The 13,894-nt window shown below is 32.6% G+C and overlaps 1 protein-coding gene across 2 annotated transcripts in view; it reads left to right on the top strand.

The window, feature by feature from the left end:
- The first annotated feature begins 3,824 nt into the window (after positions 1 to 3,824).
- Neto (Neuropilin and tolloid-like) overlaps positions 3,825 to 13,894 on the top strand; it is a 131,648-nt gene continuing 121,578 nt past the window's right edge. Inside the window, exons 1-2 of one of the 2 annotated variants that reach the window (XM_018506536.1) lie at positions 3,825 to 3,894; positions 7,838 to 8,414. In XM_018506536.1, the coding sequence (XP_018362038.1) occupies positions 8,261 to 8,414 (154 nt within the window). In that variant the 5' untranslated portion in view covers positions 3,825 to 3,894; positions 7,838 to 8,260. Of the gene's footprint in view, positions 3,895 to 4,180; positions 4,241 to 7,837; positions 8,415 to 13,894 lie in introns of those variants that run through there. The other variant, XM_018506535.1, reaches the window with a different exon arrangement.

The raw sequence follows: 13,894 nt of genomic DNA, 5'->3' as shown, positions 1-13,894 counted from the left end.
ATATACATTGTGTCAAATTTGTACATATTGCTCGTAAAATTGATTAAATTTCGATATTCCTTTCCGCAAGAAAGTGTAAAGGAATAAATGTAAGTATAAATTTTTTTCTAATACAGCCGATCAATTTTATTTCTTCAAAATTCGTATAATATGAAATAAGTTATTACGCTGTTATTTATAAAATAAAAGTAAACTGTTCAGTGTAGAGAAAATATATTTCTAACAAAAAATAATATTTAATAACAAAGGATAAGATATATTCTTTAATATTTTCATAATACGTAGAACATTTCCTTGCTAAACATTTCTTCGGAAAAAGCGATATGTAATCGCTTACTATTGCGTGTAAATTTAAAGAGTAATGCGATGAAAAAGGAATATAAAGAGATAATATAAGAAAGAGAGCGATAAGAGGACGACCTCAAAAACCTTCAAAGAACTTAGTGCTCTCGAATGGATTCGCACAGAGTAACAAGAATCTCTTGGAAATGCATCTTGACACAGACTTGTCTTTTTTATCGTTCTACAATAAAATAGTAAAAGTTTTAAAAATAGAGATCCAAATCTTATTGTAAATAATTGCAAATCAGATAAAAAAGAGGTACTATTTTGTTAATGCTCTTTTTTTTTGTAATATTATAAAAATAAATAAATGGTATTACATAAGGTGCGCGTTAAAATAAGACGACTTAAAATAAATCGGAAGGTCAACGCGCCGCATGTAAGAAGCGGAAAAGATCATATAGTGCTTTATTTTAATAAGCATTTCTGGCCAAACAAAACAGTATAAGATATATTTAAAATTAGTAATCAGTCAACGAAGTGAATTGATTATCTGATCATGAAAATTAATGGACGATATTTGATAAATTTTATTATAGATTTTTTTGTATTTGGAAATTTCGAAAATCAATAATAGGTATGTAATTTTTAATAACCAATGCAACTTATATTTATTATGTAGAGGAGACCGAGGCTGTCAGTTTTTAAATATGATTTTTAGAAGAAAGTAAATACAAGATTTTAGAATACTATATACATTACAACACATCCACATTCCTTAGATCTTAGATATTAAAAAAATATTATTCTTGAATATATATCGTACCCAGATTGCCAAGTCTGTAGAAAGTAGATTTTTCAAATGTCTGCTACACACACTATGCCAACAAAATAACAACAGAATTAGATGTACATAATACTGTTGACAGACTGCTAGAAAAAACGTAACAGAATCTGCAAGCGTCAGATAATGTCGGCAGAATCTGCTCAGTTTCTGCCAACAATTTGCCTTCACATTATATCGACAGGCGATGTTAACAGAACACAAGCCTAATGCAGACGCAGTTAATGACAGACTGCCGTCATTTTATGTTTGAACCTGCTGACAGTCTGCTAGAAGACTGCAGACATTTTACTATCTGGGGTATAAATAAGTTATTTAATTTTAAACAAATCTGCGACACATACAATGTGATAATTAGCCCCGTACTCGGGGTTAATTATCAGTAATTTACAGTCAAAAGAATAGAATATAGCTTTGTCGCGTACCGATAAAGTTAACTCTTTGACAATTAACTCTGTATGAAAATCAGCCCCGACCTCTTCTGTCATTTTCAGTAGCCGATGTAACTATATCTTTATTGTATACCAATTTACATTTTGATATTACAATAATACAATTACCTAGTCGTATATAATCAGTATTTATAGCTAAACATTGCTATTGAAAATGCTATGTTTAAGCGATTGCATATATTTATTTTAATTGGTTATATTCAGTGTGCATAATAAAAGCGCATTAATCCTTTCCATTCATCTTTGGAAAATTAATTATCTTATTATGAATAATACATACACAAAATTTTCCCATTTTAACGTTATAATTAATTAAATAATTAAATATACAAGGCAAATTAGTTCTTGTTAATTTTATATTAATTTAGATTTACATTTATAAAATCAAAGATCTTTGTATTTTGTAAAATTCTTAAATTTTCAACTATATTTTGATTTTTAGAATTTAAATAATGTCTTTTAATAGAAATCATTACATTAAATTCAGAAATAATTATGTTAAAAACTTCAAATAATCAAATATTTAAAGAGAAATTTAATGTTTTAATTATTAAATATCTTCATTGTGAGGTTGAAATGACGAAATTGTTCTCTAAACATTTCAATTGATCATTGTGCACGCGACTGCTGTTTGCAATTTACGCAAATAAGCATTGCTTATTGATGATTGGTGATCGGCAGGCATTGAATGCCTGGATAAATTGAAAAAAAAAAACTGGCCGAAGTCTGTCATCGACAGGTGCTTAATCAGTCAATCACGATATAGTTTTTCAATAAGAACGCTCGCTTTGCAATGTAATATTAGCCTACATACAATATTCTACTGCCAGATTACTGTACTTTAATCGCAGCTGACATACAGTCACGCCTACAAAGTTTTTACAGTATCAAAGATTATTTTTGCAATGTTTGTCTATAATACAATAGATGATAAAATTGTACCGAATGAATAGGTATGAATATTATGAATACCGTATTATCCTCCATTATATGTCGAGAAATATTCTATTTGAGTTTCCTTTTATTTATTAACGATTGCAAAAGGATTTCTATATAAAAAGAATGTTGCGACATTTAGATTAGTTTTTCTTAGATTGGTTTTTTAACTTCCTTCTAACGTAACAAAGTATCATTTATCGCAAATGAATTACAAATTACGAACTTTCATGAAGAAGTTGTGGTTATAACAATTATAGTAATATAATTGAAGTGACCTCCCGAAAGTTTACTATAAATGAAGAGGAAGAAGTTAATAACAACTTATTAATTTCATTTCTATCATAATGTCATAAAATTGACATTCTTATAATTAAAACTTCCCGTTAATCTTCTCCTGCTAATAATTTCGAGTTTACTAAAACTCATTTCTGACAATTTAAAGAGTCAAGAAGAAAAAGTGAAAGAAACATCATTCTTTGTGTTTTGATTGACTTATAAATTTTATTCTTTTCTCATTTACTTGGCTATTTTGTTAAACACACTTTTTCCATCATATATAATGCTCAGCGAGATTATTATCAGATACGATCGATTACAATATTTTATTCTGATATTGAAAGAAAGACTGGCAGAAGCCAACGTTACATATTAATATTCTAAATCAAGAGACAGAAAAAAAAAGAATACTGCCGAACAGACATAAATCAATTTTACTCACGTAACAATATCATGAAATATATAAAAGAATTGCTTGAAAATGACTATTCCGCATGCCATATTTCGAATCGCGCTTTGAGCACATTTCTGGCATAATCGACAAGAGACAAAAAGAAAAAGCAATTATTATCACGAATACTTTCTTTTCGAGGCGGCTTTTGTAAGAGTTCCACGCTAGAAGAAAAAGAGCATGACCTCAGGTCTCAGGAGGATAATGCATCAGCAACGGGTGCGACGGCGCCAGAGGAAGCGCGCGAGCGAGACAGTAGAAACACCCACCGAGGCACCGAGTACCGAGGCCAGACAGGCCAGACTCGCGCCTCGCGCCTCGCGGCAGTCGCGGCTAGTAGTCAGTCGGTGGTCGGAGTCCGCGCGCGACGGATCGTCGAGTGATAGGCTTGTGCCACTCGCTCACTCGGTCGGCACTCGCAACTCGCAGACACGACGTCGCGATTGGACTCCGTTCACTCCGTCTGCGATACAGAAACACGTGCGTGCATTCCTGAGTGCGTGCGTAGTGCGTTTCGTGTGCAGCGGCAATGATAGGTGCGCGATTCTTCTAACGCACGTTCTGCGAATAAGTGCGTGTACTTCAGTGCTCAAGTATTTTCGAGCAACGAGAATCAGGGATACGCGAATTCTCTCTACGAATTGGCTCTCGTATGTATCAATTTTAAAAGGAATCGCGCTATCACCGTAATTACCCGGAATACACGTCATATTCGAAAAGTTCGTTGGTAGCGGCGGTGGAGGTAATTTGGACTGATGCATTTCGGTGGCCCACGCGACAAAAATATCCGTGAAAAATCTCGGCAGCTTGCCAGATGGCCTCGAGAGCTGCCGTTGTGCTCGAGGTAGTTTTGATAAGATAATCCAGAGATGATCGTCGGGATATGAAGGCACGTCGAAGGGCGCGACGAAACGACAGGCATCCTCCTCCATACGACATTGTTCTCGTCATCGCGAAGGACAAAGTCTGAAAAATTCGTTGATTTTTGCGAAACAGGTAACTAGTCTCACAGTTGTCTTGAATGTCGACGTACGTGCCAAGGAACGTAATAAATGCGTCCTCGACGTCCGCGTCGTATCGAGGTTCCTTCTTGCAAGAGGAATTTTGCGCAAGCACGACGCGGCATAAAGGCGTCACCGCGTCTGGCGTTTATGGAGCTCCGAGATTCCTCGGAAATTATACTGCACTCGAATGCAGATCGCGGCAGGAGATACGGAGTGAGCGCATGAATGCGTGGCTATTCTTGAAGAACCGCTTGGTAAAAGCTGTCCCCCCCCCCCCCGTACTTAACAAAAAGAATCACACGTCGAAGGGAGTACGTGCACGTCAAAAAGGAAACGTCAAGTATTCTAGGCACGCGTGTATGACAACGAAAACTCGTTCGACTGATCATTCCTTTATTCTTCGGAATTTTCTAAATTGAATAAGTCGTACGTTTCAAACGTGACGTAAGTCAAATCATGAGAATTTGCAGATTAAAATATTTACGTAATGATTTTTAATGGTCGCAATTATTCCTTTACATAAGAACATCAATATCGCGAATGAATATAAAGGAGTAAGGATGTGGCATTTCTATCCATGACGTTATATAATGATATTCACATTATTTTATTAAATGACTACGTGTAAATTAACAACCATAATTTTTTTAGTACTTGAATGCCTTGACTTTTGTTTCCATATTATATACATATATATATGAGCAATAATAAGTTTAATATTTGCAATAATATGTAAAAATTTGTAATGTAAACATTTAAAAATTATATAAATTCTGCTATACATTTATACATTTATAGAAAGCAAATTTTTATAGAAGTAAATTAGTGAAAGTTTCTCATGAGAAAACACTCGAAACGTACTATTGGACGTGACATTGCTTTTTCGCTTGAACGAATCATATGTGTTACAAATACATTACAGATTTGTTAAAAATACATACATTATTTTACTGTTGCTTCCAAACGCGAAAAAAAACTAAAAAATATAACTGACAAACTGTAAAACTACAAGAACTGGTCGAAACGTGAATATTTCGTAAAAAAAACCTGCTGCTTCTAAAAATACGTATCACACTGTAAAATTCCTTTAAAATAAAAAAATCTTTCCGTATTTATTTATTGATTGATCTTGCAAATTTTTAATTCACATTTTCTCGACTACAAACGTTGTTATGAATAATTATGATGATAAAAATTATTTCATGTAATCTTAGATATAATTTAAGAAAATATTACATCTGATAACGGGCGTGATTTAGAGAAATATTATGCGACATAAGAATACGAAACTGATCAAATTACTGCGAGGATCGAAATTGCGATAAAATTTGAAATTCGGAAATGTATAGATGGGATTCACATTTCTGCCAAATGGTTCTTCGCAGTCATACATATTCAGGTACACGTGAAGAAAAAAGAACTTAAATCAGAGACAAAATTCTTTGCAATATGAAGACCTTCTAACGTAAAATTTAAAAAACGAGGGATTGGTGACTTTCATCCCGTATTTCCCATGAATATGAAAGGTTTTATGGTAATCGTAGTTTACTCATGTATGTTGGTCAAAAATTAATAAATGTAAATCTATGTCAGTGTATAACTGTCACGTATATGTAGCTCTTCATTTAAATTATTTTACTGTTTTATACAAGGTTACAAAATATTTCGCTTCTTATTTTCGTTATCAAATAATTTTATATAGAAAATTACGGATCGTAAAGACTTTTTTATAGTCTTGTTTTTTTAAGAATATTAGATATTCTAAGAAAATAGCTTTCACAAAAAGAAATTAATTAATTGGTTCAATAGCATTGGATAAAGCCTTAGTGAAAAGCTTCTATTCATGATACTATATAGTGTGAAACGGCGCCACCGCGCCGTTGAGTATCTCGCAATTTTTACAATCCGCTCTGTTGATGCTGTGACGTGAACTAAACGACCGTTTTTATTCTCGGTAGAGAAAAAGTGATACTATGCCGAGGGAGAAGATGAGAAAGGGCGCGAACATAGAAGATCCCCAAAGAATAGCATTGTTCACATAAAACGCACGTTCACATTTTAATCTACTGAAATTATGAACGATGCAAAACGCCATTAACTTGTAGCAATTCACTAATCTAGTGAACTGTTTTTAATTCACGATCAAGTTAGTTCGTCATTTTTTTTTTCACAGTATACGTATTTTGGCACAATAAAAGGAACGATTTTGAAGTATCTAAAAATTCAACTAGCATGTATACAACATATATATAGATCTAAAAATAATTTTGTTTAGACCATAATCAAAATAATCAAAATATTTATGTAGAACGTTCAAATAACTGATTACTAGAAGATTAAGATTTTTTGTAGCATTGTCATCACAATACTTAACCCTTAATTATCTTTCCGATATATAACATATTCGATTCTTTTCCAATGCTTTGTCATTACTTAATTTATTTATTAATAAAGATGTATACATTTGCTTCGTATCGTTATGTTCTTCAATGTCTGGCGTTTCATTTAAAAAAAAAAAACAAATTTTTATAATATATTCTTTTTTATAAAAGTTACAAGTAACTGAATAAGGTTGGATTGGATACGTTATTCAGTATATTGTTTTTGTAAGCCGTCTTAAACATTCTAATTTGTAATTATTTGAACGATCTAACAAAATTATTTTTTGTATCTAGCTAAGTTTTAGATACTTGAGCAAAACTGTTTTCTGTGTGTAGTATAATTTCAGTTATTTCTATAATTATTCACAGTCGAGTTTCTATTATTCGCAGAATGTGACGCGTGTTATTCGTAGCAAAGCCCTTTCGTCTTCGTGAAGGCGCAATGTCCTGACTGTGTCACTTGCTTGTCTAGAATATCACGGATACAGGATATTATATATAGGTTTATCCTACCACTAGTTGCATAACATAACATGCTCTTGCAGCTTATTAGTAGATTATATTAATCCATCTAACAGATTATGCCTGTGAATCTATCGCGATGTTCTAGATTAAAACAGGTATAAAATATTTTCTATAATATTTTAACAATCGTTACACATTTACAGCATTATAAATCTAAAGAACGGAGGTAATAACAAGTAAATTTGCGTTAAAATACTTTTCCGAAATTGAACATCTAATCGCAAAAGACATCCCTTACGACCGGGTAGTCGACGGCAATAGGATAACTTGCGAGAAGCGAAGTTCTTATCGGTTTTCCAATTTTACCATCGTCGCTTCAGTTCTTCAGGCCGCAATTGTCGCGAAAATCCATGACGATTGGCGATGTGCAGTCGGGTATATATATATATGTAGAAATGCAAGATTGTGTAAGATTGCACACATATGTAAGGTCCTCACGCGTTACGTTTTGTCTTCTTTCTAACTTTTGTGTCAGCGACAGCACCAAGAACGACTGCTTCTGTTATATTCACAGTGCTGATACTATCTGGCGGGTGTCAAGTTGTATTTCACTTGTAAATTATTTTTCCCGTGAATCTATCTCTCGGCACTCCGTCCGTCCATCCGTCCGTCCGTTTGTCCTATCTACCACCCCGTATCTACTCCCCCTAGCAAACGTATCCCTAAAATATTTATGTGCACAGATATCGGGCTTGAAGCGCGGTCCAATCGTGCAGCCACCGCACGCGAGAGTGCCGCGGGTCGATTAATATCGGACCACCTGGTCAAATCGCATTCGGATCGGACGAAAAAAAGGAAAGGAAAAAAAGTCTGTCATTTTGGAAGCGCGCGCCGGGGGCATTTCACACAATCGCGTCCTGCTGGGAATTCCCACGAATTTCAGAGATCGTGTCGCCGTGGAAAATTAATCGGGCGCGAGTGTGTGACAGCTTGATCGGCGAAAGTGGCTATTCTTCGAAAAAGTTTCTCGGATCCGGTGAGTAATCGACAGTGGAACCGGAAGTGTCAAGCTTGCAGTCGCAGCCGAAGGAAGTGAAAAGGTTCTGTGCGTCAACGGACAAATCGACGCGCACGCCTACGTGGAAGCAGGGCAGAACGTTAAATGAATGTTGTTACGGTGGGCGCTGGCGGTCACGACGGGAAAATCGAGGGGACACGGCAGGATCGCTCTCTCTCGATTTAAATTCATAGATGTGCGAGCGAACGGACCTACAATGGTGGCTCGGCTCCCGCAACAAGTTCTGCTGCTACTCGTACTCGGTGAGTAAGAAACACCCGCGGGTATTCCGACAAATATGTTACTGGATAATCGTACTTTCTTTCAACGATATTGGCTCCCATGAGAAAATCAATAATTCGGTATCATTGGTATATGTTTAAATTTTAAATAGAGTTTTGAAATTTTGAAAGATAAAACAGTTCCTTTCGCTACAATGTAATTACAAGAAATCAATTATTTATGTATTTATGTATTTGTTATCAATAACTTCATTATTGAAGAAAATGTGACAGCTCAAGAGAGAAAAAAAAGTTTAGATATTTTTCCAAAATATGAATTTAATTAAAAATTTCAAAAAACAAAAATCTATGTTTTGCAATTTGTAAAAAAAAAATACGTTTCACTTCTATAATAATTTCTAGAATGCCAGTATTTTTTCATTTCCATCCTATTATCCTCTTTAACAATTTTTTCTTCATTCAATTAAAAATTGTTGATACGTTTAAAGTTTTTCCATTACTCGAACTTTGAAAAGCTTGTTAATATAGATGTTTCATCAATTCGCATATATCTTATAAAAATTCATTGTTCCTGGAAATTTCATTTATGTTACCTTCAGAATAAGGGGCTCATATATCCTCTATATTTAGGCACCAGCTAAGTTAACCAACCATGTGTACACAGGCGTGTAGGAGGTAAACGTGTATAGCGCCAGCTGATTTAACACTTTCGCCGTTTTTTTTTTTCTTGGCGACGCCCAGCACAAACTAGCGTCGTATCGAGTTTCGGTGTTGCGACACTTGGGAGTTTTGTCTGATTAAGAACAAACTGTATAACAGAATAGAAATATCTCGATATATGATTCCGTAGTTCTTTTTACATGAACAACACAACTTAAGAGTCGTTAATTTTTTAACGTTAAAACGATTTAACATTAAAACGTTATTATTCCCTGCTTAAAAAGAACGTTGAACCTGTATCGTATATATAAATTTAGTTTTTGTATGTAACTTGCAATAGTGAATATGTAAATAACTTATATTTTATAATAAAAAATAAATTTTACGAAATATCTAAATTTTTGCAAATACTATATAGATAATTGCAACAGCATGTGGTGATATACGAAAAATTACCAAAATAAAAATCTAGCTAGTCAAAACAATAAAAAAAAAAGAGACATTTATGTGATATATCACTTAATTACAGCTATTTTTACGCGAGCTTTCATCGAGACGAGTTATACAAAACGAATGAAATTTAGAAGCGCATAAAACGCAAATTCATTTTTCAGATTTTTCCATTTTCCTTATTCTATTTTTTATCTATTGTTCTATTGCTAGTTTGCTGTGCTATAGAAAAGCATTGAACTATGTCATTGCGCAATACGCTGAATCTACCGGAACGGACGTGAAGTTTTTTGCGCTTGATTCAAATCCAGATCCGGTATGGACTTAAGGTGGTACATTCGGTTAATCCGCCTTAAAGGGGGAATATCGGGTCGAGAAGTGGAAGTTTAATTAAGTCAGATTACAGAGACCGAAATGAATAAAGTTTCATCAAAGAGAATCACGAAAGACATTCCGGAACGAGAAAGATTCGTCTCGATTAAAGTAAGATCGAACGTTACGGCAATGAATAAATACATAAAACACTAAGTCACTTATACATATTGTGTATATGCAATAATTCTAGTCGTTGATTTGCATTCTAACGCCAGGACATTAGCTAATTAATAATGATGTTTTTTCGAATATGTATGGCAAAAGATTTTTTGAAGAAAACTCAGCTTGTTAAAGTTAAAATTAAATTTATTAATTTTATGTCACACAATGAAATAAATTCAAAAAATTAAATAAACCTAAATAAATTGCGCGAAAAATGAATAAATAAAACGTTCCGTTGTTTTTTCAATTAAATATACGTTTGTTAAAACAATTTAGATATATCGTACAACAGGCACTCAAATACCTTGTTTCCCTTTTTGCAATTACATACCATGTTTCACATAGAAACTATAGAAAACTTTAATGTAATTTCGACGAATGTGTCGTTTCGGTCTATATGTTAAAAAATTTTGTCCAATTTTTCGAATCGGTTCCCACAGTCGCTATTGCATGTCCGATATTTTTTCTCACAGGTAGATCGATAGTACCGGGTAAACGCCGATATAGAGCTCTTCTCGTTGATCACGTAGTGCGTCAGGTACAACCAGTTGCATCGTTAATTCACAGAGATACACTCGGCGAACATACCGCAATTTCCTGGCTCAGTTATAGATAGCGATCGACTTTGTCCAATTTACAGATTTCTTGCCACTTAGCAGAATCAATCGAACAATACAGTTGCATATTATTCGCTTAATTCGTCTCAAAGCAATCAAACGTTCTGTGACGTCCGTCGAAAGTGGTCGTTATATGACCAATAATTGAATCCAAATATGAGCATGTATCGAAATTGGAACGCAGAAACTGCATGTGTCACCAACATGAACGATATTCATTGATAACGGAAATTGCAAACGTAATAATCTAAAATTAAAGGCAAAATTTATTTATCAGTTGGTTATCCAGCGTTGACGTAACTTTTTATAATATGTATATCTCGAAAAATAATTTTAAATATTTCACCATTTCTATATTAATCAAGGGTAAAATTTTTTATAAAGAAAAACGAAAATTACACTTGATATGAATGGTCTTTCATCTATCGGGTTGTTTGCAGAGGCGTAACGAAAACATTGATGAGCTCTTTGTTGATCACGGGTATCGTTGCCACGCGATACAACCTGCATCACTGATTCGCGGCTAACATTCAATTGCGGTTTTCTACGCCACTTCTGCAATTTCAATGTAACGATTAACATTGCGCGCGTCTGCTACGGTAATTAAACATCATTTAATATACGTGTCACAATTTAACGGCGCACAAATAAGTATGTCAAGAAAAATTACTGCTTTTTTCGCTGGATTGATTTCTGATAAGCGTAAAAACATAGATCAACAAACGACGTGCTATATTCGATTGTCCATTAACGTGATTGGCGTGCATTGCATCGCAACGCATCGTAGATTGCACTCTACTCTACTGTGCATTGCGTATTGCCAATGGCAATGTTACAACGAGATCCTCATCAAACGATATAACGTTTGTCAATCGTACTCAAATCAATTTCGACAAATTTTCAATAAATTTCGCAGCTTTGCGCTATTCTGTGTCAAGGACATAATTGTTTCTAATTAATTACATCATACATGTATTTGTTTGGTTGAATAATTTAATCTTTATCTTCTCCATTTGCTAATTAAGCAATATCATGATTACAGTTGAATACCAAAAATGCAAATGCTAGGATCACGTAATATTATTGTATAAATAATAATGTTGTGTTTTGTGTTAATATATATGGAAAATAACATGTGAAGAATAGTAAGTGAGAGATTATAAATTGAAAATATATTGTTATTGTCTGATAAATTCAATTACATTCTTGGAAAAGTCAGTCTATAAAACGCAAGAATTTCTGATTCAGTGACACTTCCATTGTACATATTTGCAATTGCAAACCTTCCTCTTGTGGCTCCGTGTAAACACATTACGCACGGTTTTGTTTCGTTCTACTATTTCCATTTGAAAAAGAAAGTATGATATGAAGTCTTGCAGGTAGAAAATGTAAAACTGAGTCCTCGCTTCGTAAAGGGAAAAGCGTTCAATTTACATTCACAAACAACAAGAGATGCTTGATATATCTATCATCGTATTCAAATTTTTCTTTCTCTTATGTCCTCTACCTCAAAAACAAGCGCAACTGTGCAAAGTTTACTCTGTGAATTGTATTTCTTTAGTTGACAGATTAACTAGATGTTGTTCTTTACATTCTATGTTTCTTTCTTCATTTTTCAACTTCTGAAAAATTCTCAAAATTCTGAAAACAATATCATCGATCTCAATTTCTATATGATATATTTCGGCCAATATAGTTTCAATTTTCAGTGCTGCTTCATTATAACTTATTATTATTTGTTATGTTGTGTTAAATCTTCAATTTTTAATTTTTAATGTTTGGCGTTTGATAAATTACATAATTTTGATTTTGAAAAATTAATTTTGAATTAATAGCAAAAGTATTACAATCAGTGACCGATTATAGGTATAAAATAGTCAAACAAATCATATGGGTTAGTAACATTAACTTATTAATAAATATAAAATTATTATGTAATATTTTCATCCAAATATCGAATAAAAATTGAATTTTCTAATTGCTTTATGCACAAAATTTTCAGTATTATATGTTACATATGATTATATATATATATATATAGATTCTATAAATGACACATAATATAATTAATAGTTGTTTAAATGAACCACTCCATTTTAGTGACATAATTACAAAATTACAGACAAGACGTATTACATTGGAAAAAAATCACAAATCGCTAATTAAAAGAAGATACTCATAAATTGCGTTTCTCAATGCCATAAATAATCGGATTATAATATAGTTGAATTTAATAATTCTACTTTTATTAAAGGCAAGCGGATCTATGAAATAACAAGAAAACCGATATTAATTAGAAGTTAAGTCGCGTAATAAACTAGAATTTTCAACAGTGAAAAGTACTCTTCTTTAAATTAATTTCTCTGCAAGAATATAATTTCTCAAAGAATTATAAAATTATTACAAATTGTATATAAGTTATCATTTCTTTCATTTAAGTAACTCATAAAATTTCTCGAAGTTTCTCATGTTCGATCTTCATAATGTTACGTACGATATATAAGTAAATATATTATACGCTACATATAACGCTAATGAGAGAGAGGGAGAGAGAGAGAGAAAGACAGAGAGAGGAAGAATCGGTCAAATTGTTGCCAAGAAATCGCGATTGATAAAACATATATACTAAATAAAAAAATATAATTAATATATTCAATAATATTATTATCTCATTATTACTGATTATGTTATGTTATGTAGTCTCATCAGCAATGTAATTATCGGTAATTACAACAATACTAAATAATACTTATATTTATCATCGGTTATATATTATTAGTTATATTATTGGTTAAATATTAATTCATGTAAAAAAGAAGATTTATTGTTTAAAGGAAGCCATTTCGAAATTCAAAATTAAATAATATCTACTATAAAAAAATATTTGCAAAACGAAAATTATCCGTAATACACTATTTCATACATTGAGAATACAAAAATAATATTTTTTGCATTAAAAGAAGATCACGATAATAGATATTAGAAATAATAAACTTTTAATAAAGATATAAAGAAATTTTTAATATTCTGCATTTTTATTAGCGCTAATATATCAGTTTTAAAAATCATCAGCAATAAAATTCGATATTTTTATATGAAAAATTAACTTCGTGCATGGAAATCTCTAATGAATACTACTTTAATATGTTTGCAATAATGCAATAACGCAGATGTGACAAACAAGAATCGTAAAACACATATACGTATACTTATTGGAGAATAAACCGAGAGAGAGAG

Source organism: Trachymyrmex cornetzi, unplaced genomic scaffold (genome assembly GCF_001594075.2).
Source record: "Trachymyrmex cornetzi isolate Tcor2-1 unplaced genomic scaffold, Tcor1.1 scaffold225, whole genome shotgun sequence".
Taxonomy (NCBI): Eukaryota; Metazoa; Arthropoda; class Insecta; order Hymenoptera; family Formicidae; genus Trachymyrmex; species Trachymyrmex cornetzi.
This window is presented reverse-complemented; position numbering and strand designations above follow the sequence as displayed.